This window comes from Argiope bruennichi, chromosome X1 (genome assembly GCF_947563725.1).
Source record: "Argiope bruennichi chromosome X1, qqArgBrue1.1, whole genome shotgun sequence".
Classification (NCBI taxonomy): Eukaryota; Metazoa; Arthropoda; class Arachnida; order Araneae; family Araneidae; genus Argiope; species Argiope bruennichi.
In genome coordinates this window covers 28254563-28274667 of record NC_079162.1, presented here as the reverse complement: position 1 = coordinate 28274667, position 20105 = coordinate 28254563, and the positions used below count along the sequence as shown (strand labels likewise).

The window sequence follows — 20105 nt, the reverse complement described above, 5'->3', positions numbered from 1 at the left end:
ACTTCCAGTGATAGTAAATGTATTCATCTAATGTAAATGAAGAAAAAAATTTACCTCCCAGTTTATTTTAATTCTGTTTAAAGAATCTGGTATTAAATTTCACTTTTGGCACATCTATTTGAAAATGCGGAAGATAAGTAGTTAGAAAATGTGATATTATTACCATCGCAAGCCGGCTCATTCGATTTAATTAATGATCAGTTGCGTATTAATAATTGTCTCAAGATATTGCCATTGTATACTTAATTTTTTGTCCGCATACTTCTTAGAATTATAAAGACTAAAATGTTTTGTAAATTGCTTTAAAAAATCCTTAACATGTTTATTATATATGGAAATGGAAAGTCAGGAGTAAATTTTTTTCATAAATAGGCGACGAATATAAATAAATTTTAAAAATGTAAAAACATTTCTTAAATTGTTGTTTGTTAATTTATTAAATTGTTTGCATTTTCAAAAACACTTGTTTATAATTTTAAAAAAAAAACTGTTTGATTTATTTATTTGTAATAAATTAATAACCCTGAATAAATGAAATAAATATGTATTCTATTTTAAACTTTTCACAACTTCGCGATAAAATCTTCCTAAGATGATAATGCATTTGAACTCTTGTTCTAAACTAAATATTTCTATACCATGCGATTTAGTTTTATTTACTTTTGAGTTTTTTTACGCAAACTTATCAATGTGCTGACAATCTGTCATTATTTTTGGCAGCCTATATTGCAACCAATAATGATAAATTTATATTCAATAAAAATTCTAACCTGCAGTGGTTTTTAATAGAAGCAAAATCTTAAGTTTTTAATTAATTTTTAAAAGATCTAGCACAGCTGCTCTTCCTTCGATTTTCTCACATATTTCAACACAATGGATTTTGTCGTAGAGATAAGAGAATAGAGTATATATTTTGTACTCTTCCTTTTCATCAATTAGTTCCAAAATTTGAAGCATGTCTACAGTTTTGGTGTCAAGGCCATAAACAAAATGCTGCTATGAAGTTTATTTCGTTTTTCAGCTATCGTATGCAATCGAATAGACAATCAATCAATCTAAAAAACTGGTCAAAAATTTGAAGCAATCGTAAAAAAAAAAAAAAAAAAAAAAAAAACCCTCAAGTGGGAGTGGTCTCCCCAAAATTTTTTCTAAAAAGGTGTTATCCCAAAAAACATCTTGCTTACAGTAGTTACTAAATAGTAACCTTTGACGTGAATTTAACATTTTTACTGAATCTATCATGTGATCCTTGGCGAATTTTTTGGCGATTAACCCCTGGAATGCGGCTCATATATCCGAAATCGAATTTGTGTTTTAGACGCGTTTATTTCAACCGATTGAAACGAAATGTGGATACAGAAGTACATTTGTAGTCTCAAAATCGTTTTTGAGTTATCGCTTTTACAAGTTTCTGAAAGTACAGATGGACAGACAGTCAACATTTGGTTGGATTTAGATTTACAGGTGTCTATATTATAGATTTTAAGTCTGTGTACAGAATTTTAACATTTAGCTTTCCTCTTTTTATATTTATCGTGTTAACTCGCATTCGAATAGCCGAACAGACAGACTTCCTCTGAAAGGATTTTGTTCAAAATTTCATAGATATCTATAATTTTGGTGTTAAGGCCGTATACCAAATTTCATATGTCTAGAAATAAGTCAAAACATTTTTTTTTTGTCACAAACAGACAGACAGTCATTATGCCAAGAATGTATTTTTCGAACTTAGAGAGATCTGAAACTTAGAGATTCGTCGAAATCTCGAGTTTGAATTCTTTGATGTTTGAAATTATAAGAAATTGAGTCTTAACAAATTGGTATTAATGGAAATGAGTATTGGAAACTGGCTTATTCAAACTGGCAAATTGATTAATAGAGTTAATAAATTTCGTTAATTAACTGCCATCTCGAATTTTTTCCATTGCACCTATCGAACTTTTACCAGAGAATCGATTTCTCAACTTAAAATTAGCACACAAATTTTTTTATACATATCTGATGAAAATTTTGTAAGTTAGAAGATTTTGGAAAATGATACTTCCTATGTTAAACGAGGCATGAATTTTTTGACGATATCTCAGAAACTATTTTATGTTTTTTAATGCTCATTAAAAGAATATAATCTTACAACTCAAAATAATAAAATAAAGTTATAAATAAGGAAGTTAAATATTTTTACAAATTTACGAACATGAGAACGAAGCATTACGAACATTTTACACAAGAGCAAAGCTAAAATGCTAAGATGTCGGAATCGAAAAACTGTTTACATACATGTTATAGCTATCGAAATTTATGTGAAAAATTGAAAATGTTTTAGAGTCGACCAGTAACGCCTACTTTTTGAAGTCCATGCATTATTTTTATTTTTTATTTATCTATCTACCATCCATGGAACTAGAGCTTTAATAGCCATTATTGTTAGGTAAATATTAATTTCATTTTCAGATCAAACGATTTTAATACGAAATAGGCTTTCATTTGAATTTTAAAAAATGAAATATTTTTTTTTATTTGCATGATACAAAAATTGCAGTATTTCATTAAGTAGAATATCTCATTAGAAGAAAAGGATAGTTTTAATGTTGAAATGCAACATTTTTAAAAAAATAATTTACACTTTATTGTCTTTCTTTTTTCCTCTCTTTTTTTTAATACCAAAATTGAATTATCAGTGGGTAGATGTACAAATGATGTATACACATTATTTTTAAATAAAATGTTATTAATTATATAATTTAAATATTTAAGATTTCTTCGGTCCGTTCAAATAAAACTCCCGAGCAATGTTACATTTTATAAAAGAAAAATCAGACATTTCACAATTCTTTTTTATTTGCATTTTGTAAAATATTTTTTGAAAAAACTCGTTTTAGATGGTTTTATATTTAGTCTGTTATGTTTTTCCATACAATATATTGTCTTATTCTACTAGGCATGCCTGTTAATAGTTATGAGTTTCTTCGCTTAATGACGCTAGTAACAAGTTCGCAGTTATGTCGGTTTGTTGCTAAAACGGTACCTGTTAAAATGTCGTTGATGTACAACTGATTTCGAGGTTGCGTGATATTGTGTTTGTGTTGTAAACATGTCTAGTTTCAAACAAAATAAAGAGCATATGCAGAAAGTACTGCTTTTCTTCTTCAATCAAAAGAAAAACACGACTGTAAGCAGTCTTATCTTTGAGGAATCTTAAGCTGACAATGTTCGAACGCAAGACGTGAGTGTGCGTTGGTTTATATGATTCAAAAGTGGTGATTCCATGCCTTTTCATTTGGTGAGAACAGATGGGTGTGCTGTATTATGAGCTTCTAAAACCAGGTGAAACAATGAATGCCGCTACCATCAACAATTGACCAATTTTAAACATTCATTGAGAGTCCAGATTAGGCTATAAGACACGAAGAAGTTATTTTGCAACAAGGCAACGCCTCATCCCACACTGATAGATAGATGTCAGAGACATCCTTTCTGCGCATGGGTGAGAACTCTTGCCCACCCGCCGTACTCACTAGACTTGGACTCTTAGGATTACTATCTGTTTTCATCGATGACTCGCACACGTTCCCAGAAAAACTTCAACTATTACAAAGATGTTGGGAAATGACTTGCTGAATGGATGGCCTAAAAATGTAAACAGTTTTTCTTTTGCCTATCTGTTCTTCGCTATTTGAAAAAAAGATAGGCAAAATATATAGCTAGAGCTGGCGCATACTTTGAATAAAGTATTTCTAACCTTTCTGATAAGATACAATTGTTTTCTTTAAGAAATATTAACAATTATTAACTACCACATTTAGTATTAACCACAAATTTATTTCCAAAAGAATGCTCTTTAATTTTAGTGTGTTTTGATAGGATAAATATCCAATTTTATCGCAGTAATTTTCACTTCTTTTGCTCTTCAGAAAGTTTGAAAACATTGCTTTCTTAATGGACGCTGAATTCCTCCCAAATTTAGAGATCGAAATAATGATTAATATTTCGATTAACAAAATGGATTGCCTTATAAAAGAATTACTTGATTGTCTATCAAACATTCGTTCAAACCAGATAGTAACCAAAACACAAGTATGTTTAAAAAACGCAGACGCACAGACTCTAGCTTAATTCGTTTTTAGTTATTGTATTTTGTGCTTTCTGACTCCAGGAGGCCTTAAACGTGAATATTCTGTAAAATCTCGAGGTCAAAGATTTTGATGATTATAATATTTTCTTTTCATTTTCTCCATACCTAAGAAATTAAAAAAATAAAAATTGAACTGGTAGAATTTTTTAAAAAAGTTAATCTTTCTTTCTGCAAATCTGATTTTACTATTTGCTCTGTTATGCTAATGATCCTATTTTTGATTGATTATGCATGTTTCATGAAATTCTTCTTTATTTTACAATTTATATATACCTTTTTGTTTTATAGGTCAGAAAAATTGTAGTCTAAAGGATGAAGATGAATTGGCCCAGATCATAGGAAATTACAGAGTTACTTCAGACTTTGAATGGTTGGAATTTAAAGCTGAGTTTGATAGTCACCTACAAAGATCTGTTTTCAAAGATGAAAACAGTAATTCCTTAAATTCTTTCGAAGATCAGTCCAAAGAAATTGATATAGCTATAGAAGACGAAGATCAAACTTGTTACGAAACGGAGACTCCTGATTTGCCAGAATTATTAGATCAATCCCTTGATGACAGTATGAGTCAAGATAAAAAATTAGAAAATTTTTCAAGTGACTTGGACTCTGACAGTCTTCTTTCAAGCACTATGAATGATGTGGAAACTGTGTCTACAACAACACAATATAACTGTCATGAAATGGTTGAAGAAACAGAAGCGTTGGCTACAGATCGTATTACCGAAGGAGTAGATATAAGAATATCTCCTCGAAATTCTACTGTCGAGTTGATAAATTTCCAGGCTGTTGATGATTTTTCCTCGGAATTTTCTCTTGTCGCTGATGTAGAAGTAAAAATGGATGATTCATCCAATGAAGAACGGGTGATTTCGACCTTTGAAACAACAATCGGTAACCATGTCCAAACCAACGGAGATGCAACCGAAACTCTAATAAACCTGGATGACGATTGCATAAACAATGTAAATGAAACGACAACAAGCGAAAACCACAGCCAAAGTACATTGAAATTGTTAAACTGCGACATCCCAGAAAAGGAATTCATTCAGCCTAACAATAAGATGTCACAGCCTGTTGATGGTCCGAAGCGCTCCAACGTAGCAAGAAGAGAACCGAGAAGCGCCGGACCAGTCTCTGCTTTTACAGTTGAAAGCAAAATTGCTCAGGAAATAAAGGAAATGAAACAGCGAGAGGAAGACCTGCGTAAAATGAGAGAGATGCTAACAAAAGAAATGTCAACAAAATCTGAAAATACTCATACTGCAGTTCCGGTTGCAAAAAAAGAAACGATTAAGCAGGCTAAAGAGATCGTAAAACCAGAAAAGGAAAAGCCACCTCCTGCGAAAACTCAAGTTCATACAGTAAATGGTGGACAGAGTTATAATATAGCTTGCGTATTTGGTCATAAGCGCAAAGATGTTGCTAAAAGCACCGAAACCACTCCTAAAGCTGATAAAAAATCAAGTGCCACTTCTACTTACGAATCGCCTATCGAAAAAGAGATTAGAATAGTTAAACAAAGAGAAGAAGAGCTTAAAAGGGAAAGAGAACAAGCTTTGAAAATTAAAATGCAGTTAGAATCTTGTCAATTAAATGCTGACTTAAGCGATGATGACAAAGAAACCATTGATACTTTTGCCTCTGTAAGCATTTGTAGCGACTCATCTTTTGATTCAGGGACTAAATTAACAACACCTGAGCAAAAGCCTTTCGATGGTTCTCTCTCACCAACAAGCATGAACAATAAAATCAATGAAATGTATTGCAACTCATCCATTGCCGAAAGTATTTGCTCTCTTGACTCCATCTCTCAGAGTGAACGTGGTATTAATGTTAATGGACTCCAAAAAATGTTTTCCCAAAGTTCTTTGAAGAACTCAACTTTTCATAGTAATTCGATGAGATCTCCTTCACCTGATTCGACGAGCAGCTCTTCCATCTCGAAGATCAGTTTTCCTTTCGCTGCTCAGAAATCAGGTTCAATCGTTCAGAGCAAAAATGTAAACATGGAGAGGTTTATCGCCAGCAAAGGAAAGCAAATTGTTTTCAAAAATACTTCGCCAATCAATGCTGTTGGGAATAACGATTACATGGAAATAAAGCCACCTCAAATAAAGAAAAGTGACCAGAAATCGCAGAGGAAGTTTGTCTCAGCGGCTTCTAAAATTCAAACAGAATTACAAGAAATGAAAGAAAGGGAAGAAGAATTAAAGTAAGTTTTCATATCTATAATTTCTGTATTTTAATAATTTGGAAAACTATTTATGTAACAGAAATTGGTGTTGCAAAACCCTTTTCCATCAATCATTCGAAGACGTTATGCACTTTTTAAGTTTGTTTATAGTTATTTTTCCAACCTATCTTTCTTAAAGAGAGTTTAGCATTAATGAATTTATAATTTTAAGTCAAAAAATTAAAGTAAAGTCTCCATATTCTTTGTATAGCTGCGCGTTTATTCTAACGAAGAAATTTTTTTTCGAATTTATTATTGTTTGGATTGTGCTGCGAAACAAATCTATTCGTTGTCATAATTGATGCTTGTGATTCGGATCACTATCTAATAGGATGCTTACTTATTTGCTCTCTTTTAATTGCAGTAGGGAAGAAAATATTTAATTAGAGAGTCTGTATGAATCGCAGGCGATTCACGTGCAACATGTTAGAGCAACTGAGCCACATGTTAAAAACAGGAGATATAAACTAAACATAGGCTTGTTCTACTCATATCAAATTCTACATTGACTGAAGACTTTTGCAGTCACACGAAAGTGAGTGACAAAGCAATCAACGTGTTAAAAAACACTAAAAAAATATTCTTCGTATACAAGAGTTGCAAAAATCCATAATAAGGTAGAATCGTGAGTCCAATTTGACAAATATTTCATTTCTTAACAAAACACTATTCTATATTACAAAATTGTACACTTTTTTAAATCAAAAACATTATGATAGTTTTTGTACTTTTTCAAATGGTGACATAGAACTTAAAAATATTGAAGGTTGAACATTGAAACTACTTTGAAAAAAAGGAAACAAAAAGGAATGTGACTATTTCAGATAATGTTAAAGAAAAATATTCACATGCATATTTCTAAATCTATTTTTTTATCCCTTTCCTTGAAATTATGAAAATATACATAATAAATATAATACAGTGATTTAAGCTGTTTTTTTTTTACAAAAAATTATCTCATTGCATTTACTTCCTGGAAAACAATGCATTTAAAAATGCATATATAATAAAACAAAACAATTATTCCTTCGTCTATCCGTTATTTAATCTTATTTGCATGTCATTAATCCATAATTACATAAATTTATTTCTTTATAAAAAGAATCTCATCTCTTAGATGCGTAGAAACATCTATGATTTTTTTTTAATTCTATGTTTTCGGATGAACAGTCCAATGCTTTCAAGACTAAACTAATATATTAAAAAATTTTTTTAAAAAAACGGCGCCAGTAATCTCTTTTTAAATCTGAAAAAAGACTTTCTGCCGACCGTGACCATTTAAGCCTTTTTACTTTGTACTAAAGCATTCAAAGGCTTAAAACTTGTAGAGAAAAATGTGTATACTTTGTTTGACATGGGAGAAAATCTTTATTTCACCTGGATCTACAAGAAGGGTGAAAAGTAAAGGCAAGATTAAGAGTAAAAAAAACGTCAGTTTTCTTGAATAATTTTACTAACGCTTTATGCTGAATAAAATTTCGATTATGCAATATGAAGTAAAGAGTTTTGTGTCTATAATTTTCGACCTTCAAACTTTCAAGACCTGTTAGAGAACCCCGTCTACTTCCAATTCCAAACTTCATTCTTCCTCCCCCATAGGATGTTTAATACCAAATATTAGAACAAATTTCACAACATAATTATTGAAAAAAAATTTCCGGCCAAACCCCTGATCAAAAGCAGCATTGACATTGAAAATACAGTGAGCTCTTTTATCAGTTCACTCTATTCAACAATAAGTCTTTCTAATAAAATTAAAGTGATAACACACCTATAACAGAAACTGTCCAAGCCCGTTACAGATAAATAATTCTGAAAAAAGATTCCGCAAATTGTGGAAAATTACATTTTATCGTCTGTATAAAGTAGCGGACAATAAATTCGTTGAAGAAATAAAGGATGTAAATGATTTTGATAATAAACTGACGCATTTTTTTTTTTTTTTGAAAACCTTAATCCTGAAGATAATACATTGTTCAATGCAAACAGAAAATTTACTTGAAAATATTCTAAAATCCTTCCACTGCTATGCCCTTCAGGACTTGTACTTTTCAACAAAGAGAAAGCTCCAAGGCATTGTTCCAAGAAGACAATGATACCTACAATAATGATAATATTAGAAAATTGGGATAAAATATCAAAAACTACGTAAATGCACTTGTTCATTAGCATTTTTCACATCAATAGAATAAGCTAAGCAAACAAAAATCTCAATATATGGAAAGCATCAGGGACAAATAAAATCCCCTATATTGTCATCAAAAGATTGCCTCTCTATGCTGCACTTTATTTATTCTAAATTTATAATAGATGCTTCACTATGAATCATTTATCTGGGAAATGGAAAACTGCCTCAATTATTATAATACCTAAGGCTGCTCAAGATCACAAACTTTTTCTTAAATTGCAGGTCAACAAGTCTTTAAATACCATGGAGAAATTTTTAAATATACTTGTACAAAAGGCTGTTATGCCTTTGTTACAAAATAATTTTTTTCCCCTTGAGAAGTTTTACTTCAAGAAATATTATTTTGCTGAGCACCAGCTCTTGATAGCTATGAATATAATAAATGACTGCTTTTACCAAAAATTTGTTACAGAATGCTTTTTTCGGCATAAAACATTCCTTTGAAAGGATGCGGCTCAATTGTCTCCTCTTCAAAATAATTAAATTTCCAAGGCGCATCGTTTTAATTAAAAAACAATATATTAGCAAAAAAAAAAAAAAAAACCTTCAGAGTCTATTTGCTTAGACAATTCGACATTCAACAAATGCGAGCAGGAACACCTCACAAAAAATCTTCGCTATAAGAAAATTACGGCAATAATTCTTTTTCGGGTATAAGATAGAAAACTCTTTCTGTAATGTTTCGTCAACAAATCTTAATAGCATTAAAAAGTCAATTTGTTGTCCTCTTGTCCTGTTGTACAGATATAAAAGTAATTAAATAAAAAGTGCAATTAAAATGGTAATGTTATTATTCCTATTACATTGTGTTTTTTAGCTAGATTCCTTGAATGTTAATGACACTTACAAAGTATAATTGCATATATAATAAATTCAGTTATATCAATTGATGACCATAATCTTTCATATTGCATCACTTAGATCTTTGACTTTATAAAGTTAATTCTGAATAATGTACGAATTAATTATTAAAATAATTCCCTTATTAGATTTTTTATTGGAGGTCTAGAGGATTTTTAACAGCGAAAGTTTGACTAAAACGACTACAGCTTTTCAATTAACTCATTTTAATTTTTTAAAAATTAAAGAAAAATTAGTTTCAATTATTTTCTCTGTATTCCTTATGTAAATATATTTATCCAATTATTGTCGAAAATTAAAATATTAATATAAAAAAATTACAGCGTAGGTTTAAATTTATGTTTGTAAGCTAACGTTGCTTGTATACATTTTAAATAAGATATAAAATAAAGTAATTCTTTATATTCTTGTATTGCATGTATGTGTAATTTTCATTACCGTGACAAAAGCCTATTTTCAACTATCCGAGTTTCGAAATTTATGCTCTCTGATTTTCATCGCAATTATTCCTAAATTTTAGAATTTTCCCTATATGGGAATATTTCTATTTTAAAACTGAAGCATATTCGAAAAGTCTCTAAATATTCCTATAATTACATTTTTTTTTAAATCTTTCTAGCTACCTAATTTATGCTGTACTATTTTCAATCCTTATTTTTCAAATAACTGTTTTGTAAAAATAAGACGGCTATATATAATGTGGGAACGACTTTTTTTTTAATATTTGATAAATCATAATAAAAATATTTATCCTTTTTGTTCACAACAAGGTAGCAACGTGATGAATTCCCATACAGGTCGTTAGATCAGACTTCATGACAATTATTATGATTGCATCGCCTTCATGTGAATTATCAGAAGAATGCTACTCTCCTTAGGCTGTGTCTCGCACATCATGAAATAATAATGGACCTTATTTTGATAATGACTATAAGTATCTCGTTAAAGAGAAATTATTTCCTAATGATAGTACACTGTTCTGAAAATTATTTGCGGCTTAACCATACACTGAGCGGTGATTCTACTTTGCGTTTCAGCCTATTTTAAATTTGATAATTTAATAATTGACGGACAAATTTATATATTTACTTCATTTTAGTTTGAAAAGGCAATGGTTTCAGAAAGGATTTTTTTTCTAAACAATAAACATCTTTAACTTATCAATTCATTCAAAAACTCAAGCTCAAAATTAAAATTATTTTACTTGCATTCCTTATTTTCATTTACATATATTTGCTGAATTTTTTAAAAATTTAAAAAAAATCGTACATTGTTGGTTAAATCTTTCTTATCTGCTAATATATTCCGTCTTTGTCATTGCGATAATATGAGAAAACGAAAGCTTTAAATTGATAAATACGATAAAAATTAAATTAAAGGAATTTTTAAAGCATCTGGCATTCAAACAAACGACACGAAACTGATAGTTTAACGTTTACTTTTATAAAGTCTATACTACGCAATGTTGTATACTTTTTGCTTTTTAAATTAACTAATTAATATAAAATTTGGTAGTAACATTTTTTAAATTGAAATAAGAAAGTTTTTTATTCAATAATTTTTTCTAAGTAATTTTAGCTAAATAAAATCATATTGATAATTTTTTCAGTTATTTTTATACATGCCTTTTATTTCTAAAGATAATCAACGTATGCATAAAAATAAAAAGATATAAATAAAATACTACAAATATTTAGCATGCATATTGAAGATTGATACTGAAAATTAAAAATTTATTTATACTAAAAATATTTTTAATATTAGCATGACATAAATATATTTATTTGTCTTGAAAAACAATGGCAATTTGATTTCAAAAATCAAATTATTTTATTAAATCTTTAAGAGAATTATATTTATTAGTATACTTATTGAGAAAATATGCAAATAATTTTGAATAATATGAAAGTTTCAGTTACTCTATAGTAAATTCTCGTAACAGAAAAGTTTTTACGCATCTAAATTATGATAAAATTATAATCTCTATTAAGCAAATAACTTCACCATTGTAAAACAATTACCGTTTAGATGTTTTATTTGTATTTTAATAACAGAATTTCCAAATGAATATTGAATATTTCATCTTTTTAAAAAAATCTAAAAACCCATAATTTACTAAATTTACTGCAAATAACAAGAAACGCTCTTATTAACAAAATAAATTTCATTACGTAGCACAATCGGGCAAAAAATTTAAATTCTAAACAGTGAATCAACAATAAAAGATAATATATCCTCAATTTCAATTATAATTTAATACATGCATTTTCAAATTTTTTTAATGAAATGTGCAATTTGAAGCTATCATTTTCATCATGACCAGGTTAATTTTTTACATGATTTACAGTTGATGGTTAGCAATATATATATAACATGGTACTTCAAAATAGAATGATAATTCAAAATTGGAAATAATCAGAAGTGGTTATCTTGTTTTATGATTAAACAAAAGGTAATTACAAAATATTAATTGCATTAAAGCATCAGCTGTTTCAAACTAACAAATTAAAATAATCTGTAAAAAAAATTACAAAAAATAACATTAGTCACTAAGGATTTATAGGTTTTTTTCTCAAAATTACATTTTTCAAATAGATGTTGCAATTGAAATTTAAGCTTATTCTTGAATTTTACTACATGAATGTACTAACTAGAAATAAATTCTAAAAATTTTACAATATACTGATCAATAGTTCACAATTTAAGGCGGATTTTTTTCGTCCATTACAGTATTTATTTAAATAAATGTGTTAAAAGCTATTTTGAATTCTTTTAAAGAAAATTTGCATTCAATAAGAGCTTAAATTTTCCTGTGATCTAATTTTTTTAAATAGCTTTTACAGATTCTTATTCTTATCTGAAATTGTAGATGTATCTTATTAATTGAAGATATTCAAAGAAAATTCATTTTAAAATATACATTTTAAAAAATCCTTTTCTTCAAATATCTTTAATAGGTACTTTATCTTATAATAAGGAATGAAGGTGGTGAATTTTTAAAATTCGATGCCAAAAATAGATGGTACAAGATAATAAAAGTATTTTTTGAAGGAAGTAAAACTATGTCAAAAAGTGCAGTAAAAGTTATTTACTAATCTTTAACTTCCTTTCCGTGCTTGAAATACCTTAACACATTTAAATAATATGTTTGCTTTATTTTGAAAGGCAACGTTTGCATACTCTGAAATAATCGAAACATTTACTAAAACTACTTTAGCATACAAATGTTTTCCTCCGTCTTTATATTCTTCTTCTTTTTTTTCCTAAGAAAGCTTTCTAACAAATCTTTGTCTTGTCGCTATCTGTCTTTAAAAAATATCTTATATGAAAGAAAATTTTTTCAGAGAATCTATTTCCATCAAGATACGTAAGCTGAATAAACAATTCATTTAAACTAAACTAGTACTGAAAAAAAAAGCAGTTTTGCTTTTCCTATACTAACACTTCATTATACTATATTTAAACTTATCAAAAAAATGTTTCATAAAATGATAATATTAAATGCTTATATAAAAGTTATAAAAAACTACCTTTTCAGTTGCCCTTTTCTAAAAGATAAAGAAAGTAATTTTATTTAACTACTTTATATGCCTTATAAAATACGTTATCCCTTTTTATTTGATTCATAAAATATAGAAAGATGTCTGATCTCTGATAAATAAATTAATTAATTAAGGATAAATTAATTAATGGAGTCTTATCACTGATTCTCCGACCCGCCTCGAAGGACATAGATGAACGACCGGACCACCGCTACAGCAACACAGGTGGGAACTGTGGTTGAGTCCTAAAGGCTATGACTGGCCATGGTGCAACCCTTCCCTAAGGAAGTATGTCCCGTCATCGATGGGATGAGCCCACCTTTGGGACTCCCACCTTTTCGCGTACCCTCCAGAGTGCCAAGAACCAACCACCATGCCGGAAGCTTCTCATCCTCAATTACGAGGTGCCCCCTGGGGGATAATTAATTAGTGAAGAAAGAAAATATTTTATTAACAGGGTATATCGTTTATTATAGTTGTCATAGTTACCCAATTATTACCCAATATGTTTTAATACAATTTTATTTCTTCTTTTGATTAAATAAGAATCTGTAAAAAAAATCTTCCCATCTTCAGGTCAAAACTGTTTAACCAAATAATTTTATTAGTCAATTATTAAGTACTCAAAATTAATTGAAAATGAAACAAGGATGTAAATTGCAATGCAAAGTTGATATTTTCTATCGAAACGTACTCGCAGTACATGTACTTAATTTTTTAACTCTCAAACATGTCCTTAATTTTTTAACTCTCAAACATGTCCTTAATTTTTTAACATGTACTTGATTTTTTAACATGTACTTAATTTTTAACTCTCAAAATAAGAGTTAAAAACAAATCTCTTGTCATTATGAAAATCAAGAATTATTGCCCCCAACACTTTAGGGAAATCTTTTTCTAATGTGATCTAATGTGAAGTTATGATCATACTGCCTGTTTTTTCGTTTCTTTTAAACATTTTTAATTATGATCAGGCTTTTACAAAAATGCCTGAATAAAATCTTAAAATAAAAGAAATTTTTATGGCTTTTTTATCATTTATTTTGTAAACGTAAGCAATAATTTTTAAGCTGAATGCAATAATTGAATCCTTATTTCCGAATCATTCATTTCTATTGTTTGTAATTATTTCTATCATAAAAGATAATTTCAAATAACTGGAGTTTTAAAATATATTTTCAATAATATAAGATATAAATAATTTTCGGAATTATTTATACCTTCTATTAAAATTCCATTAAGTTGATCTATCGTACAATTGATCAGTCCGATGTAGTATATAAACATATATGCATATTTCAATCACTTACTGCCTCTTCGATTCCCTGTGACAGAAAGCTTCCATTTCTGTCTTATCTAATTCCCACAATATCTCAGATTCTGGATCATAAAGTACCATTGTCAGGGGGAAGGAAATCGAAATTACACTTTACCAGCTTTCTAAAGACAAAAAAATTATCAATACAGTCAGGTAAATCTAATAAATGATTATCGCTGTAGATAGATTCCAAAATTCATTCAGTAAATAAAAATTCTACCTAGACCAAAAAAAATTTCACTATAGGAGGTTAATTGTTACAGACAGTATCTTATGCGCAGGTTTTTTTGTGCAAGGTTGACACAAATTAACTGGGCCCAAAAATGATTTATTATTATTTTAATGATTTAAAAAATGAGTAATTCCACCAAATATGAAGGGATCCATAATTATTAGAAACATATTCCTTTTTCACAAATGTTCACCGTGAATAAACCTTCTTGCTCTAAAAATATACCATCGGTAAATTAGTTCTTGTCTCACGTTTGTGAAAATGTTCGAGTCTATCGAACCAAATATAGTGCGTGTCTCTTTTCGATGAACTTTTCTGGTATTTTCGAAGGCTATTGAAGGTCCAGGAATTGATTCTGCTGTTTTTTTGCAGCAAAATCAATTTCCAGATATCATTTCACTTTTACAACGCTGTTGGACGCCTTCGTCGTTATGAAAACATAGAAATAATGATTAACACCCGCGAATTGAGCATCACTCAGATATGAACTAATGGCTCCAAGGATTGCCTTTCCTCAACTCAGAATATCGATGTTTGAAACTACGAATTTCCTAATGAAGTAGTACCTGATTCTAAAATTTTACAATTATTCCGTTATACGAAATTGCCCAATAATTCTTGTTTACCTTTTATAAAAAGGCAGAAATTTAAGTTTACTTTAAATATAGAGAAAGGTAAAAGTCATTAAAGAAATTTCTCTGTTTTCACATACCAGCAATTTTAAATAGTTGAAAGTCGAGAAGGTATAGCAGAAGGGTTGAATGGTAATGTAAGTTTAGAATTAACAAAACTTTTATAGAATTTTTTTTTCGTATTTATCTTGGTAATTATATTTTAGTAAGGAACATTAGCTGTGTAATATTTATAAGCGATAAATGGTGTTTTAGTTTCATCGAATTGTCAAAATTTTGCTGTTATCAAAAGCGGAACCAAAACCTCAACCGTTTACCAATTCTGTCAGGAAACCGCGTTTTCAGTAACAGTTTGTTTCATCTTGCGTGACTTAATGTCATGATTCCAAACTCCAGATCACTCGTTCGTGTCTAATGCTATTCTGATCCTTATTATTATTTTTTTTCCTTCTGATTTTTTTAAACTTTGCGGGTCAGTTGTAAAGTATTCTTTGTTTGTTTTTGGCATGCTGTGTTATGATGGTTTGAAAGCAGGGTTCTTTGAAAATAGTCTCCCACGTAACTTTAATCACGTTATACGAATGAACTTTATATGCCTTATTACAGCTCGTTTCAAAAACCAAGAAACATAGCTTTTCATCGACTAAAGAGGTTAGAATTATAGAGCTGCATGTCGAGGTATTTAAATGCAGGTTTCTGAACGTAGATGTGATCTTTGCGTGTTAGTCTATTAATAGAAGTCTTTAGATACAATCTGCTTTCACACTAAAAAACGGCTGAACAAATTTCACTCAAGGATGTGTTTTAGTAATTTTTATCATTTGATTTTTACAAAATGGAGCAAATTTCTCTGCATTTTTATGCACTTCATAGCTTTATTTACTGCAAGACATATATCATTAAAAGAAGAAAACTTAAGAAAGAAATTTATTTAACAGTGACTTTAATCATTTATTTTCTTTAAAATTCGACTATTTCATAAATAAGAGTACTAAAAAATATTATTTCTGAGAGAACGAATTTGAAAATGACTAAAATAAATTAGTAGTGATCCCTTATTTAAATTTCGTAGAAAAGTAATCATTGTAATAATCATTTGTAAACTTGACTTTTCATTAATTATTTCTAAAACTAATTTCTATCGAATGATATAAGGAACTACAAATGCCGAAAGTGTAATGAAAATCATTTTTTTCACCGTTGAACAGATTTTCATAAGATTTTATTATGAAATCGGATTGCAAAATACTTTATTGATTAATTGCCTTTTATTTACCTATTTCGACAAGTAACAGATAATATTTGCTTACAACGACACATTGCGCAATTAAAGTCGCTTTTAACTCACCCTTTATTTCTCTTTTTATATTTTTATAAAATGTATTACTTATTTTATTTCTTTAGAATAGTGTGTGTGTGTGTGTGTTTCAATTTTGAGAAAGGAATATGTGAAATCTTTACAAATAAGCAGTTCAAATGAACATCTTCTTTTAAATTACATTTTTTCTCTAAATTCTCCATATTTTCTTTAAAGCAAAAGTTCAAATGCTTGTTTATTCTTGATCTAAATTTCAAACATCCAAATTTCTATTTCTGTTTAATTTTTATTGGTGATACAAATGACAGAAAAAAAAAATCAAATATTAAATTTTTTTTTGTTTTTTCCATATATTCAAGCATTGATTCTCCATGACTTCTTTCTTTTCAAAGAGAATATTTCAGATTTTAACTATATGGTAATAATCTTGAAACTTCCGAGCTGAAATTTACAAATTCATTGAATAAAAAAAATTCCTAAATGACTTTTAAATGATTGTTAGATATTTGCCTTTAAATATCCAATTATTAAACTCGTTCACTTACTGTAATAAAAAAAATTATTAAAAAATTATAAAATAAAATAATTTTTGAATTTTTGCACCTTTCTTCATTTTTAATCTTAATGTCGTTTTTCATTAAACCTTAGAATACGGACTCACGAAATTGCCTATTATTCTCTTAAAAGATGAATTTTAAAAAATCGTCTTACCTAGTCTTTTCTACCCTCTATATATCTGATCTATATCTAATTATATCTAATAATCATACATGAGCCGTTGTAATAAGATAGTGGAATGAAATATGTACAAAAAGGATAAAAGATCTAAAATTATATACTCGATGAAAATAGAGTTCTACTGACTTAGTATACGATATATGTAATCGTCTGCACAAAAAGATAACTTTTGGTAAAGCATTTGTTCCCCCAGTAAGAAAAAAAATAAGCTAGATCACGTGATTTCTTTTTTCTTTGTATCATTGGAGCTTCATTGTAAAAATACTCTTCACAAAAATACTTAATGAGTATTTATAATTCCAATATTATTTTACCCATAGAATCAAGGAAATGTGTATTTTAAAAGTGTACTGTAAAAGGCGCTTATTTAAGCTTTGTGTCTGTAAAGAATTTATCTATGCTATATTTATTAGAAGAATTTATTTATGCTATTTTATTATGCTATTTTTTCCTTAGTTTCCAAAACAAAATACGTATTATAAAATTTAAGAACGATATATTTAAATAAATACGTATAAACTTGCATTAAAAAAAGGAAAGGGTGCATTAAAAATTAATTCAATTGAAAAGAAATGCATTTTTAATGTTTCATTATAAATAAAGGTTTTTTTGGTAAAATAAATAAATTAAAAAAGTAACTAATCGAACCTTTGAATTCCACTTTAGCTAAAAACTGTACTTAAATCTGTTAACAACTAAAAATGAAGATACTCCTCTTTATTATTTTGTCATTTAAAATTCCACGCATCAGCTGAGTGAAAATAAAATTATTATTAAACATAATATCTGATATCATAACAATCTGTTTCGATTACGTGCTTATAAAGTATGTATTCTTCATTAAGAAATTCCATCAAATTTATAAGTATTTAATTACTATACAGAGTTTAAATATGATTTTTAAAAAAATATTCATTAATTAACATCAGGCCGTAATTTCAATTGGTTCATTTTCATAAGTCATCTGTAATCAATCAAATAAATTAAAGATTGAGAAATATAAAATAGTTATGAATACTCATACATTGTTAAAATTATAATGGATTATTCTAAAGATTGGAGATTCTTGGACAGGTATATATATTCGGAGGAGTATTAAGGAGACAGGATGTTCTGTCGATATGTCCTTTAAGACTTTTAACATTCAGATGATATTTATACTACTTGTATAATTAATTCTATATTAAAAATTTAACAATTTTTATAACTACAAATTATATTGATGATTTAATTATAGCCTAATGGTAATATATATATATATGTGTGTGTGTGTGTGTATATATATATGCTTATATATAAATAAAATTATATAATTAAAATTATAATTGCCTGTTTTGTTATCTAATTATATAAATATGGAGTCAAGCGAGGACAGTTCCGATTTGCAAATCAAATTCAATCAAATTAGTGTATCTGAATGCTGCAATAATGTGATAACCAGAGAAAATGTTGGTAAAATATTAAATTAATGATTATTAAATTAAAATAATTATTAAAATAATATTTATAATTTAAATTATGATTGCATTATTTGGATATTAATATATGAGTTCCAGAATTTATGTATCTCTTTGATAAGCATTAGAGGTCTAAACATTTCTGTAATCGACTGTCAATATCATTTGAAAATATCGTAAATAAAAACTAGAATCTAAATGAAAAAGTATGGTGAAATGAAAACTTTTTCATCAGAAGTTTTTATTCAACGTTATAGAACGTGGGAAAACTATAAAGCCTGAGGAGATTTCAAAGAATTTTGATCCTTGTGATCCAAGAAAACTACTCCGTAATGCATCAGAAATTGTTGCGGTTTGTGTGTGTGTGTCATTTCTTAAGGGAAAAAAGTAACGGTATTTTGAAAAAGAAATCATCATTCTTAATTTTTTTATTAGAAAATTCCAATGAAAAAATTCTAATTATGGAATTTATCGGCTCAATAATCAAAAGATAATGAGCATCAAAATTTTGGAATTGTATACAATCCAAAATCTTTTATCACATTATTTATTTCTTCTTACTTTTCATGTATTATTTGACCAGCCGATTTATTACAGTTGAAATTCATATCCTCCGCATTTTGATATTAATATTATTCTACAGACGTATAACATAATTTTACACATTTCTATCTTCAAACAACTACAGCTGTGTATTTTATTTCAGTTCTTTCTTCATGCTAACTAACACATGAGCAATCTATTATTCTCTTCTGACAATAGAACGGCGATGGCTTTTGACAAGAGAAAATAAAAATGTGTGTAACTTGTTTAAAAGTCACTTTTATCTAAATGAATTATTCTTTCTCTGTAATCACCTCTACTTTTTCATAGATGTAGGCTTCTAAGGTAATAAAGAAAATTCACATAAGTAGAGCACAATATTTCATTCTACTTGTTTAGCTAGAAAATGCTTTAAATTTGTGTGACAAGTGAAGGTTTTTCACTTTGTCACGTTGAACCAACGAGGCCAGTAAACTGGTCAAGTGTCAAGCGCAAAATTTTACGCTTTATTTATGCGAATTTTAGTCCTTTCCCTCCCCTCCTCTCATGTCTGCTGTTTTGAATATCATTTTGTACAATAGAGCTATTTTTCCCTTCTTCAATTGTGAATGTCGGTTCATGCAATTTATGAACCGATGAGTTCTAAGTTCTGTATTTTTGGATTCGAGATAGTTGAAAGTTTGCGTTTCCCTCAACTTTCTGAATTTATGTTTTTATTTAAATTTTTTGTCTTATTTGTAGTATTTTTTTTCTCCTCACTTCTTGTCTGCAGCTTTTGAAATCTTTCTACAGAATATGTTCCCCCCCCCCCTCATTTATGGTAGTATATTTAAGCTAAAACAATTTACAAAGATTATAAAGTGGGTATTTTTCATTTCAAAATATTTTTAAAAATCATATTCCTTAAC

General features: G+C 28.5%; 1 protein-coding gene across 1 annotated transcript in view; it reads left to right on the top strand.

Annotated features, from left to right (window-relative positions):
* LOC129959492 (uncharacterized) overlaps positions 1-20105 on the top strand; it is a 50486-nt gene that overhangs the window by 19530 nt on the left and 10851 nt on the right. Inside the window, exon 2 of the mRNA XM_056072346.1 lies at positions 4421-6347. Coding sequence (XP_055928321.1) covers positions 4696-6347 — 1652 coding nt within the window. The 5' untranslated portion in view covers positions 4421-4695. The remainder of the gene's footprint in view (positions 1-4420; positions 6348-20105) is intronic.